This window comes from Podarcis filfolensis (assembly GCF_964270895.1).
Source record: "Podarcis filfolensis genome assembly, chromosome: 9".
NCBI lineage: Eukaryota > Metazoa > Chordata > Lepidosauria > Squamata > Lacertidae > Podarcis > Podarcis filfolensis.
The window spans coordinates 50,024,882-50,041,818 of record NC_139610.1 but is presented as its reverse complement, the minus strand read 5'-3'; the positions used below and the strand labels follow the sequence as shown (position 1 = coordinate 50,041,818).

General features: G+C 40.6%; 1 protein-coding gene and 1 long non-coding RNA gene across 2 annotated transcripts in view; one reads left to right on the top strand and one right to left on the bottom strand.

The window, feature by feature from the left end:
- Positions 1 to 11,059, top strand: part of USP53 (ubiquitin specific peptidase 53) — a 30,012-nt gene extending 18,953 nt beyond the window's left edge. The window contains exons 11-16 of the mRNA XM_083571052.1: positions 296 to 445; positions 839 to 985; positions 1,196 to 1,922; positions 2,728 to 2,798; positions 4,382 to 4,463; positions 6,126 to 11,059. Of these exons, the coding sequence (XP_083427178.1) occupies positions 296 to 445; positions 839 to 985; positions 1,196 to 1,922; positions 2,728 to 2,798; positions 4,382 to 4,463; positions 6,126 to 7,125 (2,177 nt within the window). The 3' untranslated portion in view covers positions 7,126 to 11,059. The remainder of the gene's footprint in view (positions 1 to 295; positions 446 to 838; positions 986 to 1,195; positions 1,923 to 2,727; positions 2,799 to 4,381; positions 4,464 to 6,125) is intronic.
- Positions 11,060 to 12,580: 1,521 nt separating this feature from the next.
- On the bottom strand, positions 12,581 to 16,486 carry LOC310742498. The gene is made up of 2 exons (XR_014538466.1): positions 15,879 to 16,486; positions 12,581 to 12,869 (listed from the first exon to the last, which is right to left on the bottom strand). It is a non-coding gene; the product is annotated as an uncharacterized lncRNA (long non-coding RNA).
- Between the last annotated feature and the right edge of the window lie 451 nt (positions 16,487 to 16,937).

The window sequence follows — 16,937 nt, the reverse complement described above, 5'->3', positions numbered from 1 at the left end:
CTGAGGAGCGGGCGTTGCTGAAAATTGTTCCCTCATGGGAACAATTTCTGACTGAAAGTGTTGCTTACTGTAAACAGCATTGTCAGGAGCAAATAGCATCAGGTAGAAGGTGATTTTCAGCAGAAAACATGTGTGGTACTCCAATGAGAAAAGGCAGTCAGGTTTACGTATGCTCACTTAAGCACATGCTTGATGACACATACAGAGCTTAGGCTTTAATTCTAGTGCTAGAGATGATTGTTGGGGGTTTTTTAGCCTCAAATATATTAACCTTGTTTAACATTCCTTTCCCTAGGATTTGAAAAGTCTACTTTTTCTAAGTCAGATCGTCCGAAAGAGAATGGGTTTGGAGAATCAGTTACTCAGAAGAGCACTAAAAAATATCAGCCAGATGACTCAACTTTTAGTCGAAACCATGTTCAGTCTGGTGGTGTCAGAGGATCAGGTATATATCTTAAACATTATAGTAATGTTAACTTACAGTGCTTATTATGCACTGGTATTGTTGAATTGAATGTGTAATAGTTTTAGTGGGTAACACATTTGAACTGAACAGTAATGTAACATTACATTATTTAAGATATATCATTTTGGCTGTTTTGAAATTTCTGACCATTAGGGCCTCCCCGTAGGTTTTGGCTTACATATATGCAGCATCTACAGCTATTTATACTTCTAGTGCTTGTCTGGTCTGCTGGTAGCATGCTGAAATCTGCCATATTGGTCTGGTGGCTCTGAGATAGATGGTTTTGTCTCATGGCAGGGGGTGGACTATTTGGCCTTTTGGTTGTTTCTATGACTGTGAACCTTTAATGCATATTCATTTCTATTTTTTCAGCTAAATTAGGGCATAATGAACATAGGGAAAAGGCAAAGGATCTTTCCAGAGAGTGCGCTCAGAAGGTAGCTGAGATGAAAAGCTTCTCATCCTCCCTACGAAAAGACACTGACAGGGGATCAAAGAGAGAATCTGGGAAACAGAGAGGTAACAGAACCTACTTTGAGGAGAGCACTTCCAATGACTAACTTTCACCTACTATAATTAAAGAATCCCCTGTCTTAAAAGTGCTATTTATTGTTTGCTCTGAAATTTGATTGTATTAACAAGAATAATAAATTGCCCTTAAAGCTTAAAAGAGGTTGCTTTAATGCGATAGAATATTTTAAAATGTGATGTGGTGTTTTCCCCCCATAGATCTATCTGGAGAGGTCCGCACCAATTTTAAGCCAGGATCGCCACCTTCTGGGAATGGATTTAAGCAGCATTCTAATGAACGTGTGTATGGCAGTCAGGGAAAAGGACCTTACAGACATGAAAAAGTACATAACCAAATCAGACCCACTGCACAAGTGTTGGGCTCAAACAAAACAGATGGCTTTTCTGATGGAGAGAAGATGAGCCGTGTAAAGACTGATAGCACCACTGGTTATGATACAGATAGTAGCCAAGACTCCAAAGACAAGGGAAGCATCAGTAGTAGCAAAAGTCGAAGCAGAGGTTGGAAGCCAATGCGAGAGACACTAAATGTTGATAGTATCTTCAGTGAATCTGAGAAAAAAGAACACAGTTCAAAGCCCAAATTAAATGCAAGCAATAAACCTAAACATGAAAAGGAGCAGAGTTCAAACAACTGGCCGAAAGAAACTCGAAGTCAAAAAGGCTTGATGACTATCTATGAAGATGAAGCAAAACAGAAAGGGAGCCGGAGTTCATTGGATTCAGAAGGGAAAGGAAATGCAGAAAAAAGTGTAGGATTTACAGAGAGGAAAACTCATACTGATAGTTGGCAGATACAAAGGACTGAATCTGGTTATGAAAGCAGTGATCATATAAGCAATGCATCTGCTAATCTGGATTCACCTGTCATTGAAGGAACCAGCCCAGTAGATACTACCACAGTTAAGGAAGCTGTTTCCTGCAGGTAATAAACATGAAAGTTGTCTTGTGAAAGTATGTGTAATTAGGCGTGTGGATCCAATTTGGATGAAGCCTGAATCCATAACCAAAGCAGACTGCTTTGGAGTGATTTGGACATTGTCTGAGACAAAACAGAGCTTCTCTGAAGCAACTCAAAGCTTTGGACTGCTACTCAAACCTTGGGTCTGCCTTGGAGATTTGAAGGATGGAAAGGGAATTGAGTGTTTGAGTACAATTTCATTAAGCTGCTACTCAGCACAGATATTGTTATCTACATTTGTGAGAATGAGAACTCATATGTCCTTACTGCATTGTATTTGTAGTAATTCAGATTTGACATTGATTGAGCTACTTGTGCTGGCAAATACTTGAAAGATGCACAAGCAAAAATAGATTTATTTTTCCATTAAAGCTGAGGCAGAATATGGCAGAAGGGTATGTATGCAGAATAAGAAGTCTGTGACCTTGTAAAGTTCTCTGCTTGTATTTTCCAATATAACTTCTGCTTGGTCAGGCACATTATAATGGTGCTTCTGCATTGGCTGTTCATATGCTACTGAAAGGTGGACAAATTGTGTGACAAAATATAATTTCTTGCAAGATTGGAGGGTGGGAGAGAGGGAGAAATTTGGATTAAAATATATTTCCAAATAAGTTGTCTTGTACAGTGGAGTTCCATTTTGAATTTTGAACTTCTGATGTTGTAAATATCAGTAAATATTTCTGTGTAATATTGTTTGATACTTTAGGTTTAGTGAAATCTTTGCAGAATCTGAATCTTACGGTTTTTACTTAATCTTTTTTCACAGTGACCAGTTAATTAGATATTCTGGGTGTATCTTGCAGTCTACCTCCCAGCTGAACAAAAACTCTTCAGATGGTAAGAACTCAGTTGTTCTCAGTTTAAGTGTATTCAACTCTTAAAGGTTTCTAAGTTTCTAAAACAAATTTATCTAACACTAAAAAATTAAGTTTCTATCTTATCACATTGCGCTTTGTTGCTCCCTAATTTGTTATATCACTGTCCACCTTAGTAATTTGTATTCTGGACTGTTTTCTGAAAAGAGAGCTCACTACTTTGATGGAGAGGCAGCTTATTTGACCCAGTCCAAGAAAGCTTTAAAAGTGTTCCTTCTATATAACAATTCTCCAAATAAGTTCTATAATTACAAAAGTCAGAATTCCTTCTATTACTGTTAAACTATTTGTGCTTCATTGATAATGGTGAAACCTCTGCTATGCGAGCCTAACATCTGCCATATTTAGTTTGACTAGAACCTAGAGCCAAAATTCCTACCGGACTGTCTCTGGTTTTAACCATGCATGGATCTTAATGTCAGCAGAAGAGAAAAATAACACATCTATTTTTAAATTAGCTGGAATTCTGAAGGCACAAGCCTCTGGGTGTCAGTGAGCAGCTTTGATTGAACACTTGCCATAGTGATATTATATAGGAGTCCTCTCTTGTAAGCATTTGCTGCCATCTTATGTACAGTACATGCAACTGCATGGTAACAAAGAGCAATCTAGTAAAGTCACTCTGAAACCTCAAAAGATTTTGCATGGACAACTTAACCCTTTATGTTTGTAGCTAATTTGTCAGCAGTGCATTATTGGAAGCTTAAATATATTCACATGGAAATCTATGCAGAAAATGTTTTCAAAACATTATGCTTCAGGATGACTTAATTGTATTTGGCACCTTAATAATTTGTTCAGGTGTATCTATCTTTGGTACCAGTACAGCATTATGCTTGACTGACAAAAAAAAACTGGTAACATGCCTCTCTCTGATAACTTACTTGTGAATACAGCAAATCTTTAAAAAAGGTTGTCAGTATGGCTGCTATATTCTATTGGTAAGTTTTATATCTTGTAAATTCCTAAGTGTATTGCAGATTTATTTATAAAAGTATTTGTATCCCACACCTTCAAACCAAACCTTGTCCTGAGGGTAGCTAATGCTCAAAATAAAAACAACGGTTAAAAAGCAGAAAAAAGCAAATGATCAGCAAGAAAATTATGTACTTCTATAAAACATATATTCAAATCATGTTGTGTTGGCCTGCTGCCTGAAAGTATACAGTGCACCAATATCCAAGGGCAGATGTCCAATTACAGATGATAGAATTTTTATGCATTGATGGCAACTGCAAGCTTCTGCTTTAATATCTCCAGCTGAAATATTAGACTGCCGTCCTTTTCAGGCATTACGGTAGAAGGGTGGCATTAAGGTATTACATTTGGCTGATTCTCCTTGTACTTAAAAAGAATCCTAGGCATGCCTCATGCTTTATTTACGTTTACCATGGGATTTCAAGAGTGGGATTTTTTTATTTTAGAAAGCAAATGTTAAGTTCACAAGATTTTTTGCTCATTACTGGTATTGCTGATATTTCCGGTGCATATTAAAAAAAAATACATCATAATGTGCTTAAGGTAAACAACAACACTGTTTTGCAGCCTTGAAGAAAGACCAGGTTAATACTCATATGAACTATAGATCTCATAACCTACCTTCAACATCTCATCTGCATATGCAAAGGTAACCTTTAACTATGCAATTATGTAGCCTAAAGCAGCTATTGTAGAAAAAAACAAGTTTATTATTTTGTAAAAAGTTTTAAATTTGCGTTTAGAACTTTCATATTTTTAAAATAATTTTTGCTGATATCCAAGATCCTCATTTCTACAAATTGGCAGTGTTCTCATGTAACACCAAATCATAAAATGTGCTTTGGTAAGTCATACTGTGCATGAGCTACATTCTTGTGCACACAGTCCAAGCACTCTGACTTCACTCCACCCCTCACAATGACTATGTCAGCCTAAACCATGGCTTGATGACCTTGCAGTCATGGTTTGTTATGGCAAAACAAACCACAGTCCGGGATTTGGACATCCCACTAACCTAGTTGTCATGGTTTGCTTACCCACACATCTGAAAGAAGGTGAAGTGGGAGTACTTGGGCTGTGTGCACAGGATGGCTTAGCATTGCGGTGCCAACACAGCCATTGTATAGCAACTATTGGGTTTTCAGGTTTGTTAGTTATTTTGGCCAGTTGTTGAAGGCTTAGACTAATCCCTGAACATTGCCTTGAAATTGCATTTTTGAGATTTCAGAGCATAAAGAACAATACAAGATTGTTTTAAGGGGCCCTGTCGCTCCTTCAGATGTCGTGACCAAAAGTCAGAGATGATAATAGTTCCAGTCCAACAACAACTGGAATACCCATCCCTGTTTGAAAATCTTAAAGACAATCTTGCACCATTGTTCTTTTGTAAATGTGAAAGTTAAATTAGTGTAAGGGGTACTATGTGGAACTGCCTTTAAGATCTCTCTTCTTTTCTTATGCCAGTCTACTAATATGCCATGATAATTAGTTTAAGCTTTGCTCTGTGTGCCTGCTATAAGATGTAGTAGGTGGCAACCCAGATAAAGCTTTGTGATTCCCAGGGTTTGGAACTGCCTTCCTGAGAAATTGCATGTGGCGTCCTTTCTTTGTGATGTCAGGTAAAATCAGTATTGTTCTGATGAGCATTTAAGGAAGGTGTTTTGTTAATCCTTTTTATTTCTGTGTTTTAACTTGAATTCTGTTATCTTCATGTGATACCTGTAGCTGTTAACTGGTGTTGGTCACTTCAGATGCATAGAAAACAGTGCAATAAAAATAGTTTACTTTTTTCCCCGAGATCCTGAAAAACAACTGGATGTTGAATTATTTGAAAATTAGCAAAATGTCTGTGGTCATGATGTGGTGGTGTGAAGACCATATAATGCAAAATACTGTGCTCTCCACAGCTTCCCTGTTGGGGAGGATCAGGCCACTCACCATCAGTAGTGTAGGGCAAGATTTGCCCTTTCTCTACAGTATTCTCCTGAGACGTAGTGTGTTGTGACAATTTTTCATATATTTGGTAAGAAAGAGGGCTGAATTGGGATAGGGTTTCTTAAATACACACTCTGCCCTAATGACTCAGCCATGAATAATCAACCATACTGATAACTATATAGTTCTGCCTCTTAATCAGCTGTCCATTCTGAATGCTGGGTAGTGTTGAAACTGGCTTAGCCTAACCTTCAAAATATGCAGCTCAACCAGAATAATTGAAATAACATGAAACTTCTTTTGTTGACTTCAACTACAATTGGGTTGCAGTTTTAAGTGTTCAGTGGTTTTCATTCTTTAATGCTTTGTTTTCTAGGACTGACATACCTGATGGCAATAAGAAGCTTTTTCCTTCGTCAACACTACAGACCGCTTTAAAAGACCACTCTGAGAGAGAAATGAAGAACAATGCACTTAGTGAGCAAAGCTCTGCACAGTGGCCTACTGAAGAGATACTTGATGAAGCAAACATAGCAGTACACAGTGCTGATAATTCAGCTTCTTACAATGGCGAGAACTTAACCATGTCTGAAAAGGTTCAGAACAGTGAGTCTTTCTCTTCCCATTTGCAGTTGCCTCATACAAGGACAGTTAGACCCAGGCCAGCGCTTGCATTTTTCTTACAACAGAATATATCCAAACCTTCCTATACTGAATCTCCTGCACCTGCTGAACGTAAACTTCATTTGTATAGTAGTAGGACTGATGATGACACACAAGAAGCGATTTACCAAAATCTTCCTCCTCCTTTACCACCAAAGAAATATGCTCTCACTGGTTTGCATGGATTAGAATATGAATCTGCTGTGGATTTAAAACCAACAGAAGTACCGGGCACAAATCCTTCCAGTGTTGAAAGGCATGTTGCAAGAGTAACTTCAAAGACTGTACCTGAAGCAAGTCCATTTACACATGAAGAAAGACTTAAATCATTTCATGGGAATGAGTCTTCCAAGATGAATTTTCCATCAAGTTTATCAGTAAACGATCTGCAGGCTGTATCCAATAATCCTGTACATAAGGGAGCTTGCCTCACAGGACAAGGTGCTAGCTCCCTGGATGCAAATGCCAATGATATTGTATCTCTTACTACTTACTTTTCAGTTGACAACTGTATGACTGATACATACAGGATGAAATACCACCAGAGACCCAAGCTGTATTTTGCAGACACTGGCGTGTTAAACAAAGAGACACATTTGCCACCAAGTGGAATACAGATGAACACTTCATACCACAGTAATTCTGAATCAAATTATCCTACAACTGATCAGAGACATAAACCCAGCATTGGAAATATATATTGCAATAGGTAGAATATGCAACCATTGAGCATAAATGCTTGGCGCCCCAACATGTTGCAATGTTTAGGTTTCTGTACCTCACTTATACTTCATTTAGAAGTTACAGCTATTGAATGATGGTTTTGCACATGCATGCGTGTTTAAGAGAGATACAAAGACTTTTGGACCTGTTACTTTTGTGCTTTAACAAGATTTGCACTCATTATAGGGTAATGCAGAATTATTCAGCCAGCATTGTTACACTTTTAAAATTAGAATCTACAAGAAATCCCCTTTAAACTGGCATTCGTTTGATAAATAGGAATAGTTTGCTTTTTGCAACTAATGAATGCTGCACCTTTTTAATATGACTTGGTTTAGAACACATTTTCATACTAACTAGTAGAAATCATTAAGAAATACCTCCTTCGGGTTCCGATCTCACAAGTGTTTAATATTAGTTACTCATCTCTATTTCAGGGCACTTTCTTTATATTACATAGTGTAAATCATGCACCTTTTAATCACCAGCCACCATTTCATCAGTCATAGAAAGATAGGATGCTGCCTTACACCAAGTCAGATCATTGGTCCATCTAGCTCAGTAGTGTCTGCACTGACTGTCAGGGGCTCACTATGGCTTTAGACAGGAATTTCTCCCAGCCTTACCTGGGGATTGAATCTGGGACCTTTTGCATGCAAAGCATGTGCTCTATCACTGAGCCAAGGCCCTTCTCCAGGCAGGAAATGCTTATGCATAATTGTACAAGATCTCTAATGTAGAATAGCCTTTCATGGTTTGGGAATGGTGGGTTGTGGGTAGGGAAGTCCATCCCATGACGGTTACTGTTCTGGCTTAATGAATTATGGCTACAGTGTTGTATTATTTATTTGGTGTTTATACTTACAAACTTTGCCAAAGGATACATGCAGTAACAAAGAAGTACAATCTCCTAGGGGTCTGTGTCACCTTGGGTTTCAATTGGAATATTTTGCTCCCTGGTTATGTAAAGTTTTCACAATAAGGAATGATTTGTGTTTTTGTATGGGAAGTTTATTTTGCCATGGAGGCACTTTCAGACCAGCTCATGTTGAAACTGAAGTGATAGACCTTTGGGAACTGTACTACCTCAATATGGCATATTGATTCTGTCCCACTGGCGGAGGAAGAAGTGTGCGGGGGGAGCGTACCACCCCCGGCAGCACAATCCCGGCGGGGTGCCATTGCGGCTGTCCTCCCCGCCTGTGCTAGGTGCCACACCCCTACGGGTGCCACACCACGCCCCCAGGACGCGTGCCCCGCCCCCGCCTGCTTTCCGCCCCCCCGGTGCCGGAGCATGAAGCTCCACCACTGATCTGTCCTTAGTGTACATAAACCAAGGGAATTTTGTTAGTTCAGGGGTAGCCAATGTATGGGTTGCATGCTGCATATGACCTTTTCCCCCAGGCCTACATAGCTTTCTGATATCAATATTTAGCTACCTGCCTGTAGATTGATCATTTCCAGGATAAGAACCTTTGCAGGCCCTATGTGGCACCTTGTCTATAGGTGGTTATCAGTGTAAGGAGGTGAGCTTTTCTATGGAGACAGACCCTTGTTAAGGAGTTCTGAGCAAACAGAGAATAAGTATTTTTGAAGATGCTTTATAAAGTACTGGCCCGACCTAAGAATCTTACCTGGAACCCCTTGCAAGATTGTGAAAAGTGCATTTAATGGGAGTGTTGTCTTGACTTTCCCTTTATATTCAGGTACTGTTAACTAAAAAGTTACAGTAGTTCTAATACTACTGTCGCATTGCCACATTGGTAAGATGTTTTTTTGCTGTTGTAGGTTTTTCTTGCTGTTGTAGGCTCACTTTAAAACTATTTTAGTTTAGACTGCAATCTTACAAATGCTGGAGGATATCCTGATATCAGAACTATGCACAGAATGGTACATATAATCTGAAAAATTGTGCAGAAAGTATGTTGAGTTCCTTGAGTCAATTATTTCCGTTGCCCTGGATATCTTGTAACAAAGTCAGTCCATCAAATGTTTAGTATTTGAAATGATGCCTTAATAAGTGACTTTGAGTTTATTTTAATATATAAAATAGTAGCTAGAATTTCAAATAGCAATAGCTGGTGTTCCACACAGCCTACTTTAAATATTGCAAATTCTGCATAGCAGCTGGATGTACTAGGGGTTGGTTGGGACTGTCTTTGTGCTGCAGGAAAGATTTTCATATCATGAATTGTATAAATATATTTTTATATTGAAACTTGCTCTGGAAAACATTATTTATATATCTCTGCATGTATGGAAAATACTGTTTGGCTTTCCAAACATTTTATTTAAAACTACAAGCAGGGGCACAAAACAAAATATTCCTCAGGAGCTATCATGGAATCAGTCAGATCTTTGAGGAGGGGAAATGTTATGGCAAAAGACTGTGGGTTGCATCCTGCAAAGTGATCCTGTTTGTGAAAGGACTTCCACTTGTATTATGGAGCTTCCCCTCCCTCTCTCAGCTGCCCCCTAAATATGTTCTGGGGCTTCCTCAACTGTCTCAAGATGCTTAAGCATAAGTCCTTGCATGGACAGGACAACTTTACTGGAAAAAAACCTTTAATTCACTTTTTATAAGTGTTTTGAATAAATAAGGCCTTCAAGATGATTGCTGGGAGAGAAAATGTAAATGCCTTTTAGCTTTAATCGTAGTGATAGTTAATATATTTTTCAAACACTCCATAATGCTTGCACTGTACTTGGGATTAAATCCAGAATATGTTTGTGCTTTTAACCAAATTGTGACAATCATAGCATAGCTGTCCAAGACTTTGGGTCTATTCAAGACGTTGCTTTGTTTGAGGACTTGCATGCTTCATCATTGTTGGCATAAAGTAATGTCTGCATTGTGAGATTTCACATTTATTTGAATCTGGGATCTTCAGTCACGCCTAGTCTAGATTTGGAGGCCATGTAATGTCTGAACAGACCTCTTATATTTACGTTAAGTGTCTTAACCATAAACATAACCTAAGATTTGTTGCTTACCGGTATGTATGCACCAGACCAAATATCCTTCAACAGTTGCTCCACATCTTCTTGCCTCCTTTGCTGCTTCTATCAGTAGTGCTGCTGCAAGCTTGTACATATAACACACACTTAAACTGCAAGTGAAACCAAACCTTTTCCCCTTCATTTAGGACAGAAGGAATTTCATCTAAAAGCAGTCGTGTAAAGTTCCTGTTTCTAATACAGTACTTGAGGGTTTTTAAAATAAGTAAATAAACTTTTCTCTCTCATTCCTTATACACAAATAACATGTGATGTTGTTGTAAAGCCTTCAGGGGCAGAAGTGGCATTGTGACAAGTACTGGAATCTTAAGTGTACAGTTGAAAGCTCTTACTGAAATGTATTTGAATTTGCAGTATTTATGTAAAGACTAACAAATGTGAATGACCTACTGTAAGAGCGTTACTACATTTTAAAAATGTGCATAGCAAAGTGTTACTTTACAAACAAGAAATGTTAATTTGTAAATTTGTTTCTAACGTGCTTGTGGGCACAGTCAACAAATGTATTCTGTTTGTAAGAAAGTTGAGTAGCGTCATACTTTCTGAAGTGTACATGTCCTTTAAAGAAACTTAGATGTTTCTTCGTTTTCAGTCTTTGTAGACAAACTTTTGTACAGATCTGTGGCTACCAGATAATGCTTCTGTCATAACAGATGGTCAATTTTAACTGACCGTGCACTCTTAGTAGATGAATATTTGCTAGCAAATGTGCATACATTGATTTTTGACTTCTCCAGGGTGCCTATTTTTATAATTGTTCCCTTCAGATTATAGATTTGTATGACTTTTGTAATGTTAAATGCATTTAACATGTCTTGTAAAAATATTTTCATTGTCTAGAAAATTTTAATCCAAAATTGCATTTTTCTGCCCATTCAACTGTCAGATAAAAATGGAGTTACCCTACAGAGTGTTTATCTACTTCACTTGTATGTGTGTTTGTTCCTAGCAAGGTTTGCGTTTTACTGTTGATAAATGTTATTTTCAAGAAAAGGGATATAATGTTGCTTACCACTGAAAGACTTCTCACACTGGGATTGTTAACCTTTGTGTCAAATGAGCAAGCTAGCTGGTAGAAAATCGGTTTTCGTGACTTCCTTCTGCTCTATTGCATTTTTCATTGCATCTAAGAATTAACCTTGTGAGGCTTGTGTTCCTGTAAACAGGTGGCTAACCTGTGGTCCTCCAGCTGCTGCTGGGAATTGGGAATTTAACAAAATCTGGAAGGGTGCAGCTGCCTGTGCTGTACAAAGGCTGAAATGAAATGAATTCCTTGATGTGAAACATATTTGACATGGGTCAAGTTCAGGATTAAGTCCATTTAGTGTGGTCTCCTCTTTGTTAAGGCTGCAGCTCTGTACACACTTAAGTGGAACAAGAGCTGTGGGGCTATAACCAGACTAGCATAAAAGTGATTGACCTTTTAAATACCAATTTTCTTATGTGCTCTAGTTTCAGATTTTCAATACATACAGTCGTACCTTGGTTTTGGAATAGCTTAGTTCCCAAAAGTTTTGGCTCCCGAACGCTGCAAACTTGGAAGTGACTGTTTTGGTTTGCGAACTATTTTTGGAAGCCTAACAGACTTGCAGAATGGATTCGACTGTATAAGCATATACTGTAACTACCATGCACAGTGATGCTGGGGCCCACATTGGTGGCAGCAATGTTAGTTCATACCCTGTTCATATTGTATGGCAAGGGAGACACACCTTCATTCCCTGCCCACCCCTCCATTTTTGAATGGTTTTTTTCTTCTTCTCAACCACTCCTTTCATAGCACAGAATCATAGAATCTTAGGAGTTGGGAGGGGACCCAAGGGTCATCTAGTCCAACCCCTCCTGTAATGCAGGAATCTCAGCTAATGTATCCATGACAGATGGCCATCCAACCTCTGTTTAAAAACCTCTAATGAAGCAGAGTCCACCACTACCACCTCTTGTGGGAGTCTGTTCCACTGCTGAACAGCTCTTACTGTCAGAAAGTTTTTCTGAATGTTCAGCCGGAATCTCGTTTCTTGCGACTTGAAGCCATTGGTTCGAGACCTACCCTCCAGAGCAGGAGAAAACAAGACTGCTCCCTCTTCCATGTGACAGCTCTTAGGCAACGCTGAGAACAAAGTGTTTTTAAAGAGAAACTGCTCAGTGTGTGATAAGAGGCTAGGAAGGCACTGTGCTTACCTTCAGGCATGCATATGTTATGTTCTGAAACTCTGAACCCACACAGGCCAGTCACTGCAAAGGACAAACACAGCTGTCCTATCTAATTCAGTTTGGCTGTTGGAATTGGCCATAATGCCCAATAAAAGGGATATCTGCTTACCCTTAACCATCTGCAGAACAGACTTTCAAACTCTTCTGCACATCAACAGTTATATCTGCCTTCCAATCTATTCCAAATTACTCTTTAAAGTGTGAATGCATAGATAAAATGAACCATTTTAATATAGTGGAAAGCCTTTAAGTGCATCAACAGCAGCGTAACATTTGTCATAAGGCACAACTTCCATCCATTTCAGGTTGAAAAGTAGAAGGTCAAACCACACGTCTGGCAGGCTCAACAAAGAGTGCTAACAGTTCAAATGCAGTTGTCGCAGGCATCACTTCTCGAGAGAACAGTCTGTAACAGTTTCCCAAACGTCTCTTTGTTCCGAACAGACATGCTGCTGGAGGAATGGCAACAATAGTTTTTCTACCATGGAATCAGGTTGTCCTGCTGGATGAAGAAAACTGAAGTTAGGACATAGTATGTCAGTGTGCCCGCTACAAACTGAATATGTAAGCAGACCCAATGGACCAGACCAAAGACCTAAGCAGGTCAGAACCCTGTTTCCCACTGTAGCTAAGCAGATGCCTCTGCGAAGCCTGCCAGCAGGACATAAAAGCATTTTTAATCACACAAAAAACACCCACACTCACCACAGGTTGCAGTCCATGTAGCACTAAGGTGAAAGTTCAACCACCATAAAGATTTTCTCACCATGCACACCCCTTAAATCAGTTCTTTGGTTTCTGGAAGTTATGGAAGTCGAACGGACTTCCGAAACAGATTCCGTTCGACTTCCAAGGTACGACTGTATTGTTTTCCATCCATAACCATCAAGACTGAATTAGTGTTAGAAACACAGGTATACAATGGTACCTCGGGTTACATACGCTTCAGGTTACAGACTCCGCTAACCCAGAAATAGTACCTCGGGTTAAGAACTTTGCTTCAGGATGAGAACAGAAATCGTGTTCCGGCGGCGCGGCGGCAGCAGGAGGCCCCATTAGCTAAAGTGGTACTTCAGGTTAAGAACAGTTTCAGGTTAAGAACAGACCTCCAGAACGAATTAAGTACTTAACCCGAGGTACCACTGTATAAGCTAATGCCAAACGGCACCTTAAACCTAGTTTATGGTCTGCACAATGGGGTGTCTAGGTGGCATTTCCAACCCATGAAAATTCTTATTATTCATTTCATTTCTATATCACTTTAGATTTTAAAGAACAAATCCCAATGCAACACATTAAAACATCAAATAAAACAATGCAGAAGAAAGCAAATTGAAGCTTCAAGGAAAATACTTCAGATCCTTCTCTAAGTGACATTCTGCTTTCCCCATATTCATTTACCTAATAAATTTATATAGGGGTCCAATAACCAAAGAACTCTAGGAATCTGGTGTGGTATAGTGGTTAGAGTGTCGGTCTAGGACCTGGCAGTTCAAAGTTCAAATCAAAGCTCAGTCCTGAAGCTCACTGGGCAACCTTGAGCCAGTCACAGCATCTTAGCCCAGGCATGGCCAAACTTGGCCCTCCAGCTGTTTTGGGACTACAACTCCCATCATCCCTAGCTAACAGGACCAGTGGTCAGGGATGATGGGAGTTGTAGTCCCAAAACAGCTGGAGGGCCAAGTTTGGCCATGCCTGCCTTAACCATACCTCACAGATCGTTGTAGGGATTAACTGAGTTGGGGGGTGAACCATGTACTCCTTGGAGAACAAGGTGGGATATAAATGCAATAAATGAGCTGCTCTGTTTATCTGCTTAAGAAAGGCACAGGAGTCAGCTAGATAGAGATGTCAGTTGCCAACTTGGCATCCAGAGATTTCCACATGGGCACAATTGGACCGGTCACATAATGTGACTGGCGCCTGTGGGGTTTCTTAACACTGATGTGAACATGTACAAATGGGAACAAGCAGTTTTTCCAAGCCCAGGTTTGGTAATTTGCACATTAATAAACTGCTGAAGTTAGTTTTGGCAAGGTGGCAGTCGATACAATTCTGCTGCACGTGTTTTGACTACCTCTGTGTTCTCAAAACCACAGGTGACGTATTAATAAACAACAACTTCAAGACGTTGCAAGAGTTCCATTGTATGCCGTTTCTCCAGGTCTTAAAAAAATACCAGAAATTCTGGACATGCCTGTACATTTGCCACAACCAGCAAAATCACTTACCAAGTCAACTCTATTGCATTGTCAGTATTCCATTATTGCATTTATTGCAAAAGCTCCAGATCCAATCTAATCTCGGCATCAGTAAAATGTTTGACTGCAGTACTTAACAGAACACATATGTGAAACTCCTCCAACCATAGTAATGTATCTCTAAATGGCCGTGCGTGCTTTCAGGCTATTCTTACACCTTTAGCATCCACTGATGGGACACCACAGCAGCATCAATTATAGGACGATACTAATGTGATGCTGGACAAAGTTGGGTATCACCTCCCACGCTGATGTTGAGCCCAGTCCAGCTGACAGCATGCCGGACAACCATGTCCAACCGATGCAATAGAAACAGTATTTGGCCTCTACATATGTACTGCAACAACCAAGCTGTCCTTGAGGAAGATAATAACTAGGTTTTATGAAGAGTTAAAATGTTTGAGAAAACTTTGCACTTCAACTTTTATGTTTTTTGGATTTGTTGATGCAGGCATGATAGCAACACGCTGGAATAATAAAAAGTACCCACTCTGGATTTGAGTTATCTTTCTTTCTTTCCCCCTCTTCACTTTTATTTCACATAAAAAATGTTGCATTTGCCAAGCTCCTTCTCACCTTGTGAGAACGTTTGAATAGTACAGACTTTGGACTTTCTTTCTTTTTCTTTTTTTTTTTTTACACAACTGCAAAAAAGGGGGGGAGGTTCAGTGATAAAGGACATGCTCTACTTGAAGAAGGTTCCAGGTTCAAGCCTTGGTATCTCCAGACAGGGCTGGAAAAAGACTCTTGCATAAAACCCTGGAGAGTTGCTTGCTGTCACCTAGTTAGATAGACGAGTGGGCTGCCTTATAATTGGAATTTCCAAGCTAATAAAGCCTCATTTTCCTCCGGCCGAGCCTTCAGAATCGCCTCCGACGAATAATTCTGCTAGGCTAGCAGAACCCGACCAAGGAGCTTGCTGTCTCCTCCTACGCTCCTCCTACACTGGAAAGCTTTGGCTTTAAGCATCAAGCTCCCCTTCTCCAATTTGTTTTAACCTCCAGCCTGAGGAAGAGCCCTAGAAAAAGGACCCTCAGGCCATTTGGCGTAGAAGGAAGCCTTCGACTAGGGAGGACCCGAGTTCGAATCCCCACCTCGCCCTCGGGCCAGCCTAGCCTACCTCGCAGGGCTGATGTTGAGGATACGCTGGAGGGCAGCGGGGAGACGCAAGTCGCCTCGAGCCTCTTGGAGGAAAAGTTTTGATGCGAAATGCAGGGTTTTTGGGGAGGGGAGGGTCTCTTTTTTCTTACCGTCACGGCAGCAGGTAGACGAAGACGAAGAGCGCCAGGTTGAAGGCGGCCATGAGCCACAAGTCCAGCCAGTAGGACGTCCCCGAGAGGGGCGGCCCGCGGGGCGCGGCCCCTGCGGCCCCCGCCAGCCCCGGCTCCCGCTCCGCCAGGCGCCGCTCTCGCAGCTCCACTACGTTCGCCAGCTCCATCGCCCCTGCGCCGGAAAGTGAGCAAGCCAGGCAGGGCGCGGCTGAGGGAGGACGCGGCTCAACCACGCGGGAAGAAGGTCCGGCCGGCAAGACGACGCCCGGCTCACGTCCGCAGCCTGCGCCCGTAGAGATTCAACGGTGGAAAAGTAGAGAGAGAGAGAGACGCGTGCACCCGGACAGAGACTTCCGGCGGAACACGGAAATCCGGCCCCCTGGAGCCGGAGCCTCACCTCGCGGAAGCTTTCTATGCTTTTCGCCCATATGGTTAAAGCGGGAGCGAGCGGAGGTAGGGGCTCACCTGCAGACAGGATGTACGACTCTATAAGTTTCCTATCTCATTGCCTCGTGCGTGACTGCGTCATAGAGGACATAGAGATAGTCAAAGAAGAAGAGTCGGAAAACGATATTGTCGTGTTTCAATAGACTCCCCCCCCCCCATTCTTTGCTTCAGTGGCAGAAGTGTCTAAGGGAAAATCCAAGTACTGAATCTGCAATATTATTTGCTCTGCGGCTGTAAGAAATTGATACTTTAGTGTAGCTGCTGCCTTTGCTGCCCTCTTTCGGTGCCTGGTTAATTTTTTTTAATTTTTTTTTGCTTAGGCAAGCCTATCCAGACACATAGGTGCTGATGTTTTCACCTCTTTTACTAATAATTTTTAATTATTTTAAAATCTTTTAAACTGCTTTTAACCTGGTAATATTAATATCACTTGTAAATCTGTTCATCAAGGGAATGGGGTGGACAGATCAGGTAAACGAACTTAAGTGCTGGGCTGTGCCCTCATATTGTTTGCAATATGTAAATGGAGTGATCTAATTGTGTATTTTTTTAAAAAGAACAACATTCACGTGCAATAATGAAAGACAAATG